Source organism: Leuciscus leuciscus (assembly GCF_965113295.1).
Source record: "Leuciscus leuciscus genome assembly, chromosome: 9".
NCBI lineage: Eukaryota > Metazoa > Chordata > Actinopteri > Cypriniformes > Leuciscidae > Leuciscus > Leuciscus leuciscus.
Window position 1 is genome coordinate 828510 of NC_138733.1, and position 12721 is coordinate 841230.

The 12721-nt window shown below is 36.3% G+C and overlaps 1 protein-coding gene across 1 annotated transcript in view; it reads right to left on the reverse strand.

Annotated features, from left to right (window-relative positions):
* LOC309506195 (uncharacterized protein) overlaps window positions 1-12721 on the reverse strand; it is a 535239-nt gene that overhangs the window by 3926 nt on the left and 518592 nt on the right. Inside the window, exons 28-30 of the mRNA XM_082179817.1 lie at window positions 7221-7394; window positions 3128-3301; window positions 529-702 (exon numbers count right to left, since the gene is read on the reverse strand). Of these exons, the coding sequence (XP_082035943.1) occupies window positions 529-702; window positions 3128-3301; window positions 7221-7394 (522 nt within the window). The remainder of the gene's footprint in view (window positions 1-528; window positions 703-3127; window positions 3302-7220; window positions 7395-12721) is intronic.

The following is a 12721-nucleotide window of genomic DNA, read 5'->3' on the forward strand; positions in this document are numbered from 1 at the left end:
CAAAAAATCCAGTTGAATTGCACGACTTGGCATTGCATTAGTAGTTGTAAGCATGTATTTTTAAACAGTTTGAATATTTTGGAAATATGAAAGGTGAATATAGATTTAATTTGTAATAATGAAAATGTGTTTGAAATGTATTGAATTTAAATATTCACATCTTAAATATTCAACATGCTGAATTTCAGCCCATAAAAATGCAAGCCCTAAAAAATACAATGCATGAAAATGGAAGCATTGTTAATGCAATGCCTATTTTTTTCAAGTAGTGCAATTCAACAGGCTTTTTTGTTTCAAAAACATTTGGCATTATTTTACTTCCATAAAATATAATATTAATATTATTTTCTCAATCAGTCACAACAACACTAAGCAGAATTAAACTCATATTAAACACAGTTTAATGTTCAGAGACCTGCAAAAATGAAGCTCAACACACACACACACACACACACACACACACACACACACACACACACACACACACACACACACACACACACACACATCGTTAAGAACTATTCTTACAATAGTGTCTCCAGTTTATAATGTGGATCATCCTCCAGATCCTTCAGAAGCTTCACTCCTGAGTCTCCTAGTTTATTATATGACAGCTCCAGTTTTCTCAGGTGTGAGGGGTTTGATCTCAGAGCTGAAGCCAGAGCAGCACAACCTTCATCTGTGACACCACAATCCCTCAAACTGTAGAGAACAATGGCACACATTAAGCCTATATCCAGAGATAAACATAACACTTAAAAAATAAATAACATAATAATGTCAATATGAAATATATACAAGTACTCAGGGCTGGACTGGCCATCGGGCCCGGTGGGTCGACGTGCTTTTTGGGCCGATACATCTCATACTCATACATAATTTTTATTATTATTTATTTTTATTTTATTTTTTTTAACGGCCCATAAAATTTGTACATCGGCGGCCCATTCGTTTTGTTTTGTTTTGCTTAATTGGCGGCGCTGGGTTTGTGCCGGTGTAATGCATTGGTCAAAAAAAGTCAGTGTTAGTTTTTTTTTTCTGACAGACCAGCCCATGAAACACGTAGATCAGCGGCCCATTGGCTCTTTTCTTGATTGATACTGGGCTGGCCCAATCACAGCTTTAAACGAGTGAGCGAGCGTGCAGCAGTGTCAGTGTGTATCTGTCAAAATAGTCTGAGAGATGGAGAATAAACACAAGGAATGTGCAGAGAAATAGCGTGAAAAAATAGAACCAGGCCCTTAAAGCAGACACTTTATGTGTCAAAATATATGTTTTCTGACCTTCATCAGCTCCTGTGGCAGATGATGATAGTGAGGAGGATCAGGAGAGAGTGAGAAAGTGTAGAGCCTGCGGTAAGCAGAACTACTTTCAAAACACTTAAGCTATGTCATGAGTGTAGGAACCCATAACCCAATTACAGATTATTTATTTCCACATTGCATAGTTGACGATTTACTGCATAGTAACGAAGTTACATGTTTTCCGCCAAAATAAAAGCTTGATGCAGTTTGCGTGTGCTTATCTCTTTCAAGTATAGAAATTGGTACAAAACTAATTATGAAAGTTTCCTTTATTTTTTAGTGCATTTGTTTGACAAAATATGGCTATTACTGTCATTGGATTAATATTACAACTATTATTATGTAGTAGGTGTAATGTAAATAGACACTGTAACTAAAAGAGGTTTGAATTTTTCGTTTAATTTGCACACTGAATATGGGTTGGAGCTTTTAATTTTGAACTCTCAAAGTGCACCAGATTGATGAATTTAACATTAAAATGCACAAAATTTTCTCACGGGGGGCATGCCCCCGAACCCCCCTAGAAGGACCGAGGTCCACCCACCACAGTTTTACCAAAAATCCTGTGAGAAACACTGGTATTGCTATGCCAGTGCAGATTATAGCTTGTTTTAGGATTCATCACTGTGGAGTATAGTTCAACTGTATTAATGTCAAATTTTCACTCGTTCCTATACTCACTCATTACATGGCATTAGTGGTTTTAAGGAATAGGAGTTGGTATGCATATAATTAAGGGCGTGCAAAGATGGGTGGTGTTTATGATCATATAGTGGGCCAGTCTGGGCCAAAATGCCCGGGCCGATTTTTTGTCCCAGTCCAGCCCTGCAAGTACTCATTAGTTTACATTGTTAAAATACATTAATTAGGATTAGGGGATTGAATATACTGTTTTGTACAGTGATCTTCCAATTCGTCTGTCTATTAAACCTTTGACAAAATCATATCGCAACATTCAAATCTGTGTTGAGTAAATCAGCTTTTGATAAAAACTTTGCACTTAAGATAACGCATTTATCGATTACAATATTTTGCCACTAGGTGACAAGTGACTTAAAACATTTATTTGTTTTTGAATTATTTATTCAAGAGATGTAGAACTGTATGATGCTTCTGAAATAAAACTCAGAAAGATGTGATGAATTGTTTTTGTAAATATGGCTCATCTTATACATCACGTACAGTCTGTATAAGTATATGATTTAACTTTCCCCATAGTCTAGATGCATCGTCTCAGCCCTAGTGTGTGTGTGTATGTGTGTGTGTGTGTGTGTGTGTGATTCTTCTTTTTCAAAAATAACACAAAATTTCCATAGATATGGTGATACATTGTTATTGTGTGTTATTTTGGCCATGATAATCATGTAGTGATAAATCTGATATGGTGACAGTCCTGGTTCAGATGAAACACACACCACTTCCCTCTTTTCAGCTGCACACACACATTTTGAGGAAATGCTCACGCTTTTGCAAGGGTCTGTTTGCACAAGCATTACAAGGCAAGTTGATTTACACCAAAAAATTGTGCTTTAAAAAAACCTCAGATGCACTGTATCCTGCATCTGTTGTCTGGTTTGTAGTTCGTCCGATTTATTTAACTGTTAGTTTTACTTTCTTTGGGGGATAATAATATATGAATATGTAAATGTTCCTCTTCAGGGAGACTCCTCACCGCTGCCTTCTCCCGCCGGCAGGATCTGACGGTTCAAGCAGGAATCTGTCGCTGAACGACCGGATGGGACTTACACCAAAGATATACTGTATACACTATCAACATATTAATCACTATTCACTCCGGGTCTTTATAGTAGAGATGATCTTACCACAGTATCTTCAGTTTACAGTGGGGATTCTCCAGTACAGCAGAGAGCAGCTTCACTCCTGAGTCTCCTAGTTTATTCTCAGACAGACCCAGTTCTCTCAGGTGTGAGGGGTTTGATCTCAGAGCTGAAGCCAGAGCAGCACAACCTTCATCTGTGACACCACAATCCCACAACCTGTAGAGAACAATGACACACATCAAGCCTATATTACCTTGAATTGAATTGAATTGATTTATTTATTTCAAGCAATATATAATTACACATAACAAAGGCAATAAAGAAGCATTTTGATTAATCTATACAACATTTTAAATTCATCATACTTTCATCAAACTTTAACAAATAATTCCATCTATTGCTCGAAACGGAGTGGGTAGAAGTCAAACTTATTTAAACCCACCCCGGTTACAATTAACAGGAAAAACAAAAACAAAGGTAGCTGCTTCCTTAAACATTATCATAACACTCAAATACAATTTTATATATAAATACATATGAGAAAAAACATGAGAAAGGAAAGAAGGGGAACCCCTTCTCCCCCACCAAAAAAACTAAACAATACAAAAAAACAAAAACAAAACACAAACATATCTTAAATACACACCATATATTACCGCAGGTAACAATTATAATAATACCAACAATGGTAATCAGAATACCTACAAGGTAAGATAACACAGACTATGAATACATGAATACAACACCACAAAATTAAACCAAGCCCACCTTGTAGTGTGACAAGACCTTCTGTTTATAGAGTGCTTTAAATTGATGAATGCTTTGACTTTGTTTGAGTTCAAGCCCCAGACTATTCCATAGTTTAACCCTGCATACAGACACACAAAAACTCCTCCTAGTAGTTCTGATCGTTGGTATTACAAAGTTCCCATAACTCCTCAAACTGTACAACTGCTCTCTCTGTGTGAATAACTTTTGTATGTTAGCAGGTAATAGGTTGTGAAATGCTTTAAATAAAAATTGTGCTGTATTAAATTTAACTAGGTCCTGTATTTTTAATAATTTTGATTTAAGAAAAAGTGGATTTGTGTGTTCAAGATATTCAGCCTTGTGTATGGTACGTATAGCCCTTTTTTGTCAAATAAATAGTGATTGTATTAAGTTATTATAATTATTTCCCCATACTTCAACACAGTAAGTTAAGTACGGTAGAATTAGGGAACAATACAAGATACAGAGTGTATTCTCATCAAGTACCTGTTTGGCTTTATTTATTATCGCAAAGCTTTTGGAGACTTTGGTTTTTATGTGTCTGATGTGAGTTTTCCAAGTTAGTTTATTCTCTATTGTAACTCCTACATTTTTTTTTTCAGAGACATATTCAATTTGTATCCCATCTATCTCAATCATCTTATCCATTTTTTTCTTATAATTACCAAATAATATAGCTTTAGTTTTATCTAAGTTTAAAGATAATTTATTACTATCCATCCATTTTTTTATATTCCTTAGTTCCGTATTTACAACATTAATAACCTTATCATAATTGTCATCACAATAGAAAATGTTGGTATCATCTGCAAACAAAACACACTTGAGTAATTTAGAAATATGAAATATATCATTGATGTACAAGTTGAATAGTTTAGGGCCCAATACTGACCCTTGGGGGACACCACAAGAAATTACACGACAATCAGAAGAGGACTCACCCATTTCACATATTGCATTCTGTCACTTAAATAGCTTTTTACCCAATTTCCAGCCACCCCTCATATCCCATACCTTTCTAGTTTCTTGAGTAATATTGCATGATTGATAGTGTCGAAGGCTTTTTTCAAATCAATAAATATTCCAATGGTAGATTTTTTATTGTCCAATGCATTTGATAATTCTTCTGTAGCATCAATTATAGCCATAGATGTAGATGTTTTGCTTCTAAATCCATTTTGACTTTCATTAATCAGTTTGTTTTTCAACAAATTTTTCTAATCGAGTATTAAATATTTTTTCTAGAATTTTTTGAAAATTGAGAAAGCAATGAAATTGGTCTATAATTGGTAAAATTATGTTTATTTCCATTTTTGAATAGTGGAATAACTTTTGCAATTTTCATTTTCTTGGGAACACAACCATTTAGAAGTGACTGATTACAGATGTTCGTTATAGGTGTTTTGATGTTATTTATAACTTTTTTTAGTATTGCCATATTGATGGAATAACAGTCCATAGAGTAGTTATTTTTGGACTTTTGGACAATATCCATTACTTCTTTCTCACTAACTGCTGAAAGGAAGATGGTGTTTGAATTGTTCTCAATTTTATCAATATTATGCTCTATTTGGTCATCTGGGATTCTTGATGCCAAGTCACGGCCGATGTTTACAAAAAAATTATTAAAGCTATTAACTACCCTGTTCTTAGTATGATATTCGCCATGTGCATCAACAAAATATTCTGGGTAAGTCATTTTTTTGAAGCCTTTTTTGAGAATGCTATTTAATACATCCCAAGTTCCTTTTATATTAGTTTTATTATCAATCAATAATTTCTTATAATAAAATTTCTTGGCTATTCTTAATACATCAGTTAACTTATTTTTATACAACTTATATCTATTCTCTGCTTCTTTTGTTTTCAGGTTTAATGAATGATTTAAAGAGATTCTATTTCTTTTTGCATGCATTTTGTAAACCTTTAGTCATCCAGGGACATTTGAAATATTTATTGTGTTTACTGTAAACTGAAACGGGGCAATACTTATCATATGAACATGTGAATACCTATATAGCCAAATTGGTAATTTGCACTTTATATTTGTATATTGAACCTTCTTTGTAAACTGCCTTTTTATATTGTATTAACCGTCTTTTGATATATCATTTTTTATTTGTTAATTGCCTTTGTTATGTAATTTTAACTCTGTTATGTAATTTTAATTGTGTAGGACTACAGATGGAAATTAGCATAGTGCTAAATCTGGTGCAGCCATCTTTTTAATGTAACTGCACATTGTCCTGATATAAATAAACTAAACTAAACTATATCCAGATATAAACATGACACTTAAAAAATAAATAACATAATACTGTCAATATGAAATATTTAAAAATACTCATTAGTTCAAGTTGTTAAAATACATCAGTTAGGATTAGGGATTGAATATACAGTTTGAAAAGTACAAAAATCATTATTTCTATGGAAAGTCCCCATAAAACCTGAAAACCCAGCATGTGTGAGTGAGAGAGAGAGTGTGTGTGAGTATGTGCATTTAATGTATTTGTAAACATTTTAAGGAAATTGTGTGTGTTAGGACTGGGAGAAAATAAAAAAACTCACAAACAGAAACAGAAACAACAGTTGTAATCGGCTTGAATGAAGTTGGGATATGCTTCATATAGAGAGCTATATTGCGCTTTCTCTTTCCGTTTGTTTTTTCAAACACCGAACTTCAAACTCATCGATGCCACTTTGTTCATTCTTGAGGTGAACTTTTGCCGGTTTAGTTTAGATTTAGCGGTTTAGGAGCGCTGTCTTGAACTGAAAGTGACGTGCATCTGCTGTGCGATACTGTGATTTGCTAGACGTGGCGCTCTTTCTCGTGCAGGATTTGAAACGCCTACACATGCATTCAAAGCAAAGCGATAAAACTTAATTTTATAGGTACAGTCAACTCTTTATCTCAAAAAATAAATAAAACTGTCTGCACACTTGAATCCTTTCAGCAAATTTAATAGCCAAGCTTTCGGTCAAACGACCATCCTCAGGGCATCAGGGATCTTCAGTTTTGTTTGTCTGGCACCTTGTTGTTTGTGAGTGCGGTGTTACTCCTTCAAAATACAGTCAACTCTTTATAAAATGCGGTTATAATTTTTTCGGTCATCACTGCAGGACCCCTGTTTATTTAACTGTTAGCTTTCTTTTCTTTTGGGGGAAAATAATATATGAAGATGTAAATGTTCCTCTTCAGGGAGACTCCTCACCGCTGCCTTCTACCGCCGGCAGGATCTGACGGTTCAAGCAGGAATCTGTCGCTGAACCACCGGATGGGGCTTACGCCAAAGATATATTGTATACACTATCTACATATTAATCCTTATTCACTCCCGAGTCTTTATGGTAGAGATGATCTTACCCCAAAATCTCCAGTTTACAGTGAGGATTCTCCAGTCCAGCAGAGAACAGCTTCACTCCTGAGTCTCCTAGTTTATTCACAGACAGCTCCAGTTGTCTCAGGTGTGAGGGGTTTGATCTCAGAGCTGAAGCCAGAGCAGCACAACCTTCATCTGTGACACCACACTCCCACAACCTGTAGAGAACAATGACACTTATTAAGCCTATATCCAGAGGTAAACATGACAAAAATAAATAACATAATAATGTCAATATGAAATGTATACAAATACTCATTAGTTCATGTTGTTAAAATACATCAGTTAGGATTAGGGGATTGAATATACAGTTTGTACTGTATAAAAATCATTATTTCTATGGAAAGTCCCCATAAAACCTGAAAACCCAACGTGTGTGTGTGTGTGTGTGTTTGTATTTGTGACATATCAGGACAAAAGTATGAATACACACCAACAAAGTCAGGACATGTGTAGAAGTCAGGACGAAAATCGATGTCCTCATTTTTCTGAGCATACCACAGTGTTCTACAGCCTCAAATATACTCCTGCTGCAAAAATCTCCTTAGGCCAGAATTGTCACAATTTTTTAAAATCATCTGTGTGTATCACATTTTTGCTCACTCACTGATACGCCAACTATGGGAAGTGTGAGGTACTGCGCTAAAGGTTTACACACACCGGAAGTGACATCTTGTTCTAACATTTCACTTAAGAAAAATTCAGTTAGGAAATCCAAATGGCTAGCTACCTAGCCAGTGGTTGACTATAAATAAATAGGGTGTTGGCCAGCAGTAACACAGTAAACAGTTCTAAAGATTGAACAGTATCATTTACAACGTGATGTGTGGATGAATGCTGTTACAAGCTAGTTCACGTTAGGAGACTCTTGCTAGCTTTTTAGCTAAAAGTAGCAGACTCTTGTTATCTAATATACAAGCTGGCTAACATGCTAAATGCGTAGCTAACCACATGCAATGAACCAGTTATGTAGCCATGGGGGTGATCGATCTTGAAGATGCCCACAATCTACTTTTCAAGCGAATCGTAGAGATTGCGATCTTTTATGTCCTCATAATAGCGGGACTTTTATTTTGACAGCGCTGAGCATAGAGTACTCACATTCTCCGTGTTTATTAGTTTACGGTCTCTGTTTAACACTGAAATCATATCTAATACGTTATCAGATAGAACTGTTAAACAAAGAAAGTGAACGGTATGCGGAAAAGTATTACAGCGTTTACTTTTATATTATTAGTAACAGAAAGGCAAACACTAATGGCCTACTTTCTCATTTACCATCAACATTCAGCAAATGCGCATATCATTTAAACAAATCTTTGAATATCTAATAAACATTTAATTTCACAAACCTTGCAAATTTAATCGAATCCAGCTGTCAGGTGTTCTGAAGTGTGCATTTGTAGCCTGCATGAACGCGTGACGGACAGAGTGTGAATTACTTCAGCTTCACAGGAGATCCTCGATCGACACAACAAACTTTAAACCCTTGATTTCAAACTATGTTGCGCTATATATGTGTGCTAAATGTAAATTTACGGTTGCCTTGTCTTTATTCGAAAAATGTTTCCCAGTGTGCACAAACATACTGAATGTAGTTGGCTACACTTTTCTTTATTTGTGAAAAATACTTTATTATTAGGGCCCAAGCCCTGAAAGGGCGAAGGCCCTATTGTTTCCGGTAGGATTATTTATTAGGGCCCAAGCCCTGAAAGGGCGAAGGCCCTATTGTTTTCGGTAGGATTATTTATTATTTGGGCCCAAGCCCTGAAAGGGCGAAGGCCCTATTGTTTCCGGTAGGATTATTTATTATTAGGGCCCAAGCCCTGAAAGGGCGAAGGCCCTATTGTTTTCGGTAGGATTATTATTATTATTATTATTTTTCTTACGACTATTCAGGCACTTTTGGGGCCCTTAACATGCTCAAAAACTCTTGAAACTTTGCACACGGGTCAGAACCCGCGGCCATCAGGGCCGGGCTGAAGCTGGTACCCGGGCGTGGCAGGGGGGCTCGACAGCGCCCCCTGGAACGGGGTCCGAAAACTTGGTCCATACATCAAACACGCTTGCATGTAATAATATGAAACTCGGTACACATATAGATCTCATCGGGCCGAACAACTTTCGTACTTTTACTTTTTAGGCCAGCCCAACAGGAAGTCGGCTATTATTGGTTGTTTGGAAACGCATGCTGTGGAATTTAATGTACTCCTCCTAGGGAATTCATCCATTCGCCTCCAAACTCGGTCAGCATGAAGTCAAGACATTGAGGATGATAAATTGCGGACGGATTTTTGATATCTCAAACGGTTTGGCTGTGGCGAGGAAGCAAATTTATGGCGAATAATGGAAACAGGAAGTGTGTTATAACTTCTGCATACATTAACTGATCTTGATTAAACTTCAGCAGTGTGTTCGTTGTAAGAGGCCGATCACATGGATGTGACTATTGTGAGTCAAAGTTATAGCGCCACCAACTGGCAGTAGGAAGTGTGTCCCTTTCAAAATGCTTTGAAATCACCCTCTTATTTTTACCCGATTTGCTTCAAACTTTATGTGTATAATGTAAACACACGGCAGATGTAGACCTGTGAAAGGATTTTTGATATCTTTAATACTGTTGCCATGGCAACGCTTCAAACTTTAATATTCTTTTTTGATGCTTTTGAGACTCTTAACATACTTGAAATTGGATGAAACTCGACAGACACATCACATTTATTAGCCCGTAGACATGTGCAAAGTTTCAGAAACGGGCGTGGTGAGGGGCTCAGTAGCGCCACCTTTAGGCATAAGTGGGGGCTTAGTTTTAAGTAGAGTCACAAAAATCGTTATGTATATTGTTCTCATCAAGCCGGACAACTTTCTAATTTATAGTCATAAGCTGTGACCAACAGGAAGTGAGATATTTTGGTTTGAATGTGATTTTTTGGAGAATTCTCTCCCTCTCTCTCTTTGCCTCTGCGTCTCTGTGTGTGTGAGGGGTGGGGGGATTTGTCTTTTGAGTGAGATTTGTTTAAAATTCCTGTTTTTCAAGGTTTCAGGGGCTTTTGGGGCCTTAAACGTGCTCGAAAACTCTTGAAACTTTGCAAACAGGTCAGAACGTGCGGCCATCAGGGCCGGGCTGAAGCTGGTACCCGGGCGTGGCAGGGGGGCTCAACAGCGCCCCCTGGAACGGGATCCAAACACTTGTCCATAAATCAAACACACTTGCATGTAATGATATGAAACTCGGTACACATATAGATCTCATCGGGCCGAACAACTTTCGTGCTCTAAGTTTTACGCCAGCCCAACAGGAAGTCGGCTATTATGGGTTGTTTGGAAAACGCTTGCTGTGGAATGCGAAGTACTCCTCCTAGAGAATTCATCCAATCCCCACCAAACTCGGTGTGCATGAAGTCAAGACATTGAGGATTCTAAATTGCGGACGGATTTTTGATATCTCGAACGGTTTGGCCGTGGCGAGGAAACGAATTTATGGCGAGAAAAGAGAAACACGAAGTGGAGTAACTTCTGCATACATTAACTGATCTTGATGAAACTTCAGCAGTGTGTTCGTGGTAAGAGGCCGATCAGATGGATGTAACTATTGTGAGTCAAAGTTATAGCGCCACCAACTGGCAGCAGGAAGTGTGTCACTTTCAACATGCTTTTGACAAAAGTGGGCGGGTTAGTTTTAACTACAGTAAAAAAAAATTTGTTTGTATATTGTACTCATCAAGCCGGACAACTTTCTAATTTACATTCATTAGCTCCGGCCATCAGGAAGTCAGATATTTTGATCTGAATGTGGATTTTTTTGCAAAATCAGCCTCTGAATTTTTAGCTACTACTCTTAAACTATTTATTTTATTCCCACCAAACTTTTTCAACATGATGAAAATACATTAAATATGCTAAATTGTGAACGGATAATAAATATCTCAAACGGTTTTGCTATGGCGAGGGATTAAAGTAATGTCCAAAAAGGAAACACTAAAAGCCTCAAAACTTCTAAAAATGTAATTATATACCATTTATTTATATATAAAAGTATACAAATATTACAACTAAACCCATTTTTTTCTGTTTTTAAAAAGAATTTTATTCAAATTTTATTCTAAAATTAAAAACAGTAAAGTAAAAAAAAAAAAAAAAGTCATACATAGGGCTATTCTGCCCTCTTGTGTCCAAAAGGACATCAAAATAGTATATAAAACTTTTTACCAGGTAGGCCAATATTGTATTTAAATATACATTTATTAGGTATGTGTCTGAGGATATTTTCCCACCGGTTAATCGACGTGTGACACGAGCGGGTGTTTTTAAATTGCTAATATAAAAGTGAAAGAAAAATACGGACGTCCGCACGGACATTGATAATGTTGCACACACAAATCACACACACGTTGGAAAGAATGATACTTTTAAACATAACACTAAACCGCCATTAAGTGTCGCCAGGCGACCGTCTTAATGAGTGAGTCATTGATTCATTCGTTCAAACGATTCGTTTGAATGACTGAGTCATTCATGATTAAGACATATGTTTATGGATTGTTCATTCAATCTTTTAGTCAACCAATTCGTTCAAAATGCTGAATCATTCAGAAATGAGAAAACACATTGCTGAGAGATGCGCGTGATGATTCTGCTGTGATCTTTTTGTTTAACTATTTTCGCTGCTGAAACAGAACAAAAACAGTCAATATTGCATCTAAAATGTAAGTGACTTGATTGTAACTGTTTTTTAACCTGTTGTATGAAATCAATGTCACAGTTTCAATCGTGATTGTATTCAGGAAACAGCCTTCTCGTCAAGTGAGGTTGCTTAACTGTTATAAAATATATAAAAACTCCATATTTATAATTTTTATAGTCAGTAAGTTGTTAACTGAGTTTGTTTTTTTTGTGCTGATCTCATTTGTTTACATTTCTCCTGGAGAAGCTGCACGAGCATCAGCAGCGCAACCTTGTTACCATTGATCAACTGATTACTGGTAATCCATTTATTAACAACTGTTGATTGCAACTTAAAATGAATGTAATAAAATTAGAATAATCTCTTGTTTTAGTGATTCCCAAGTTATTTTTTTGTCATTGACGTTCTAATCAGGCTACTCTGGTCGGGCAAGTAAAATTCTCTTTCAGGTTGGCCTATTGTATTTATATATAAATATATTAGGGATGTGACTGTGGGAAAATTTTCCCACCGGTTAATCGATGTGTGACACCGCTGGGGGCTTTTGAATCGGTAACTTAAAAACGAAAGTAAAATATGTTCGTCCGCACGGACATTGATAATGGTGCAGAGCGAGCGCATTGCAATCTTGATATCGCTGTCTGTTCATTATAGCCTTTATAAAATATAATAATAAAATAGTCAACCTAACATATAAAAATTACACTGCTCTGAAAAGTATGAATTGTACTGACTATTTAAACACAGTAATCACCGCTAAACTGTGATGTTTCCAAGCACATATTTGCGCATGTGAAGAGG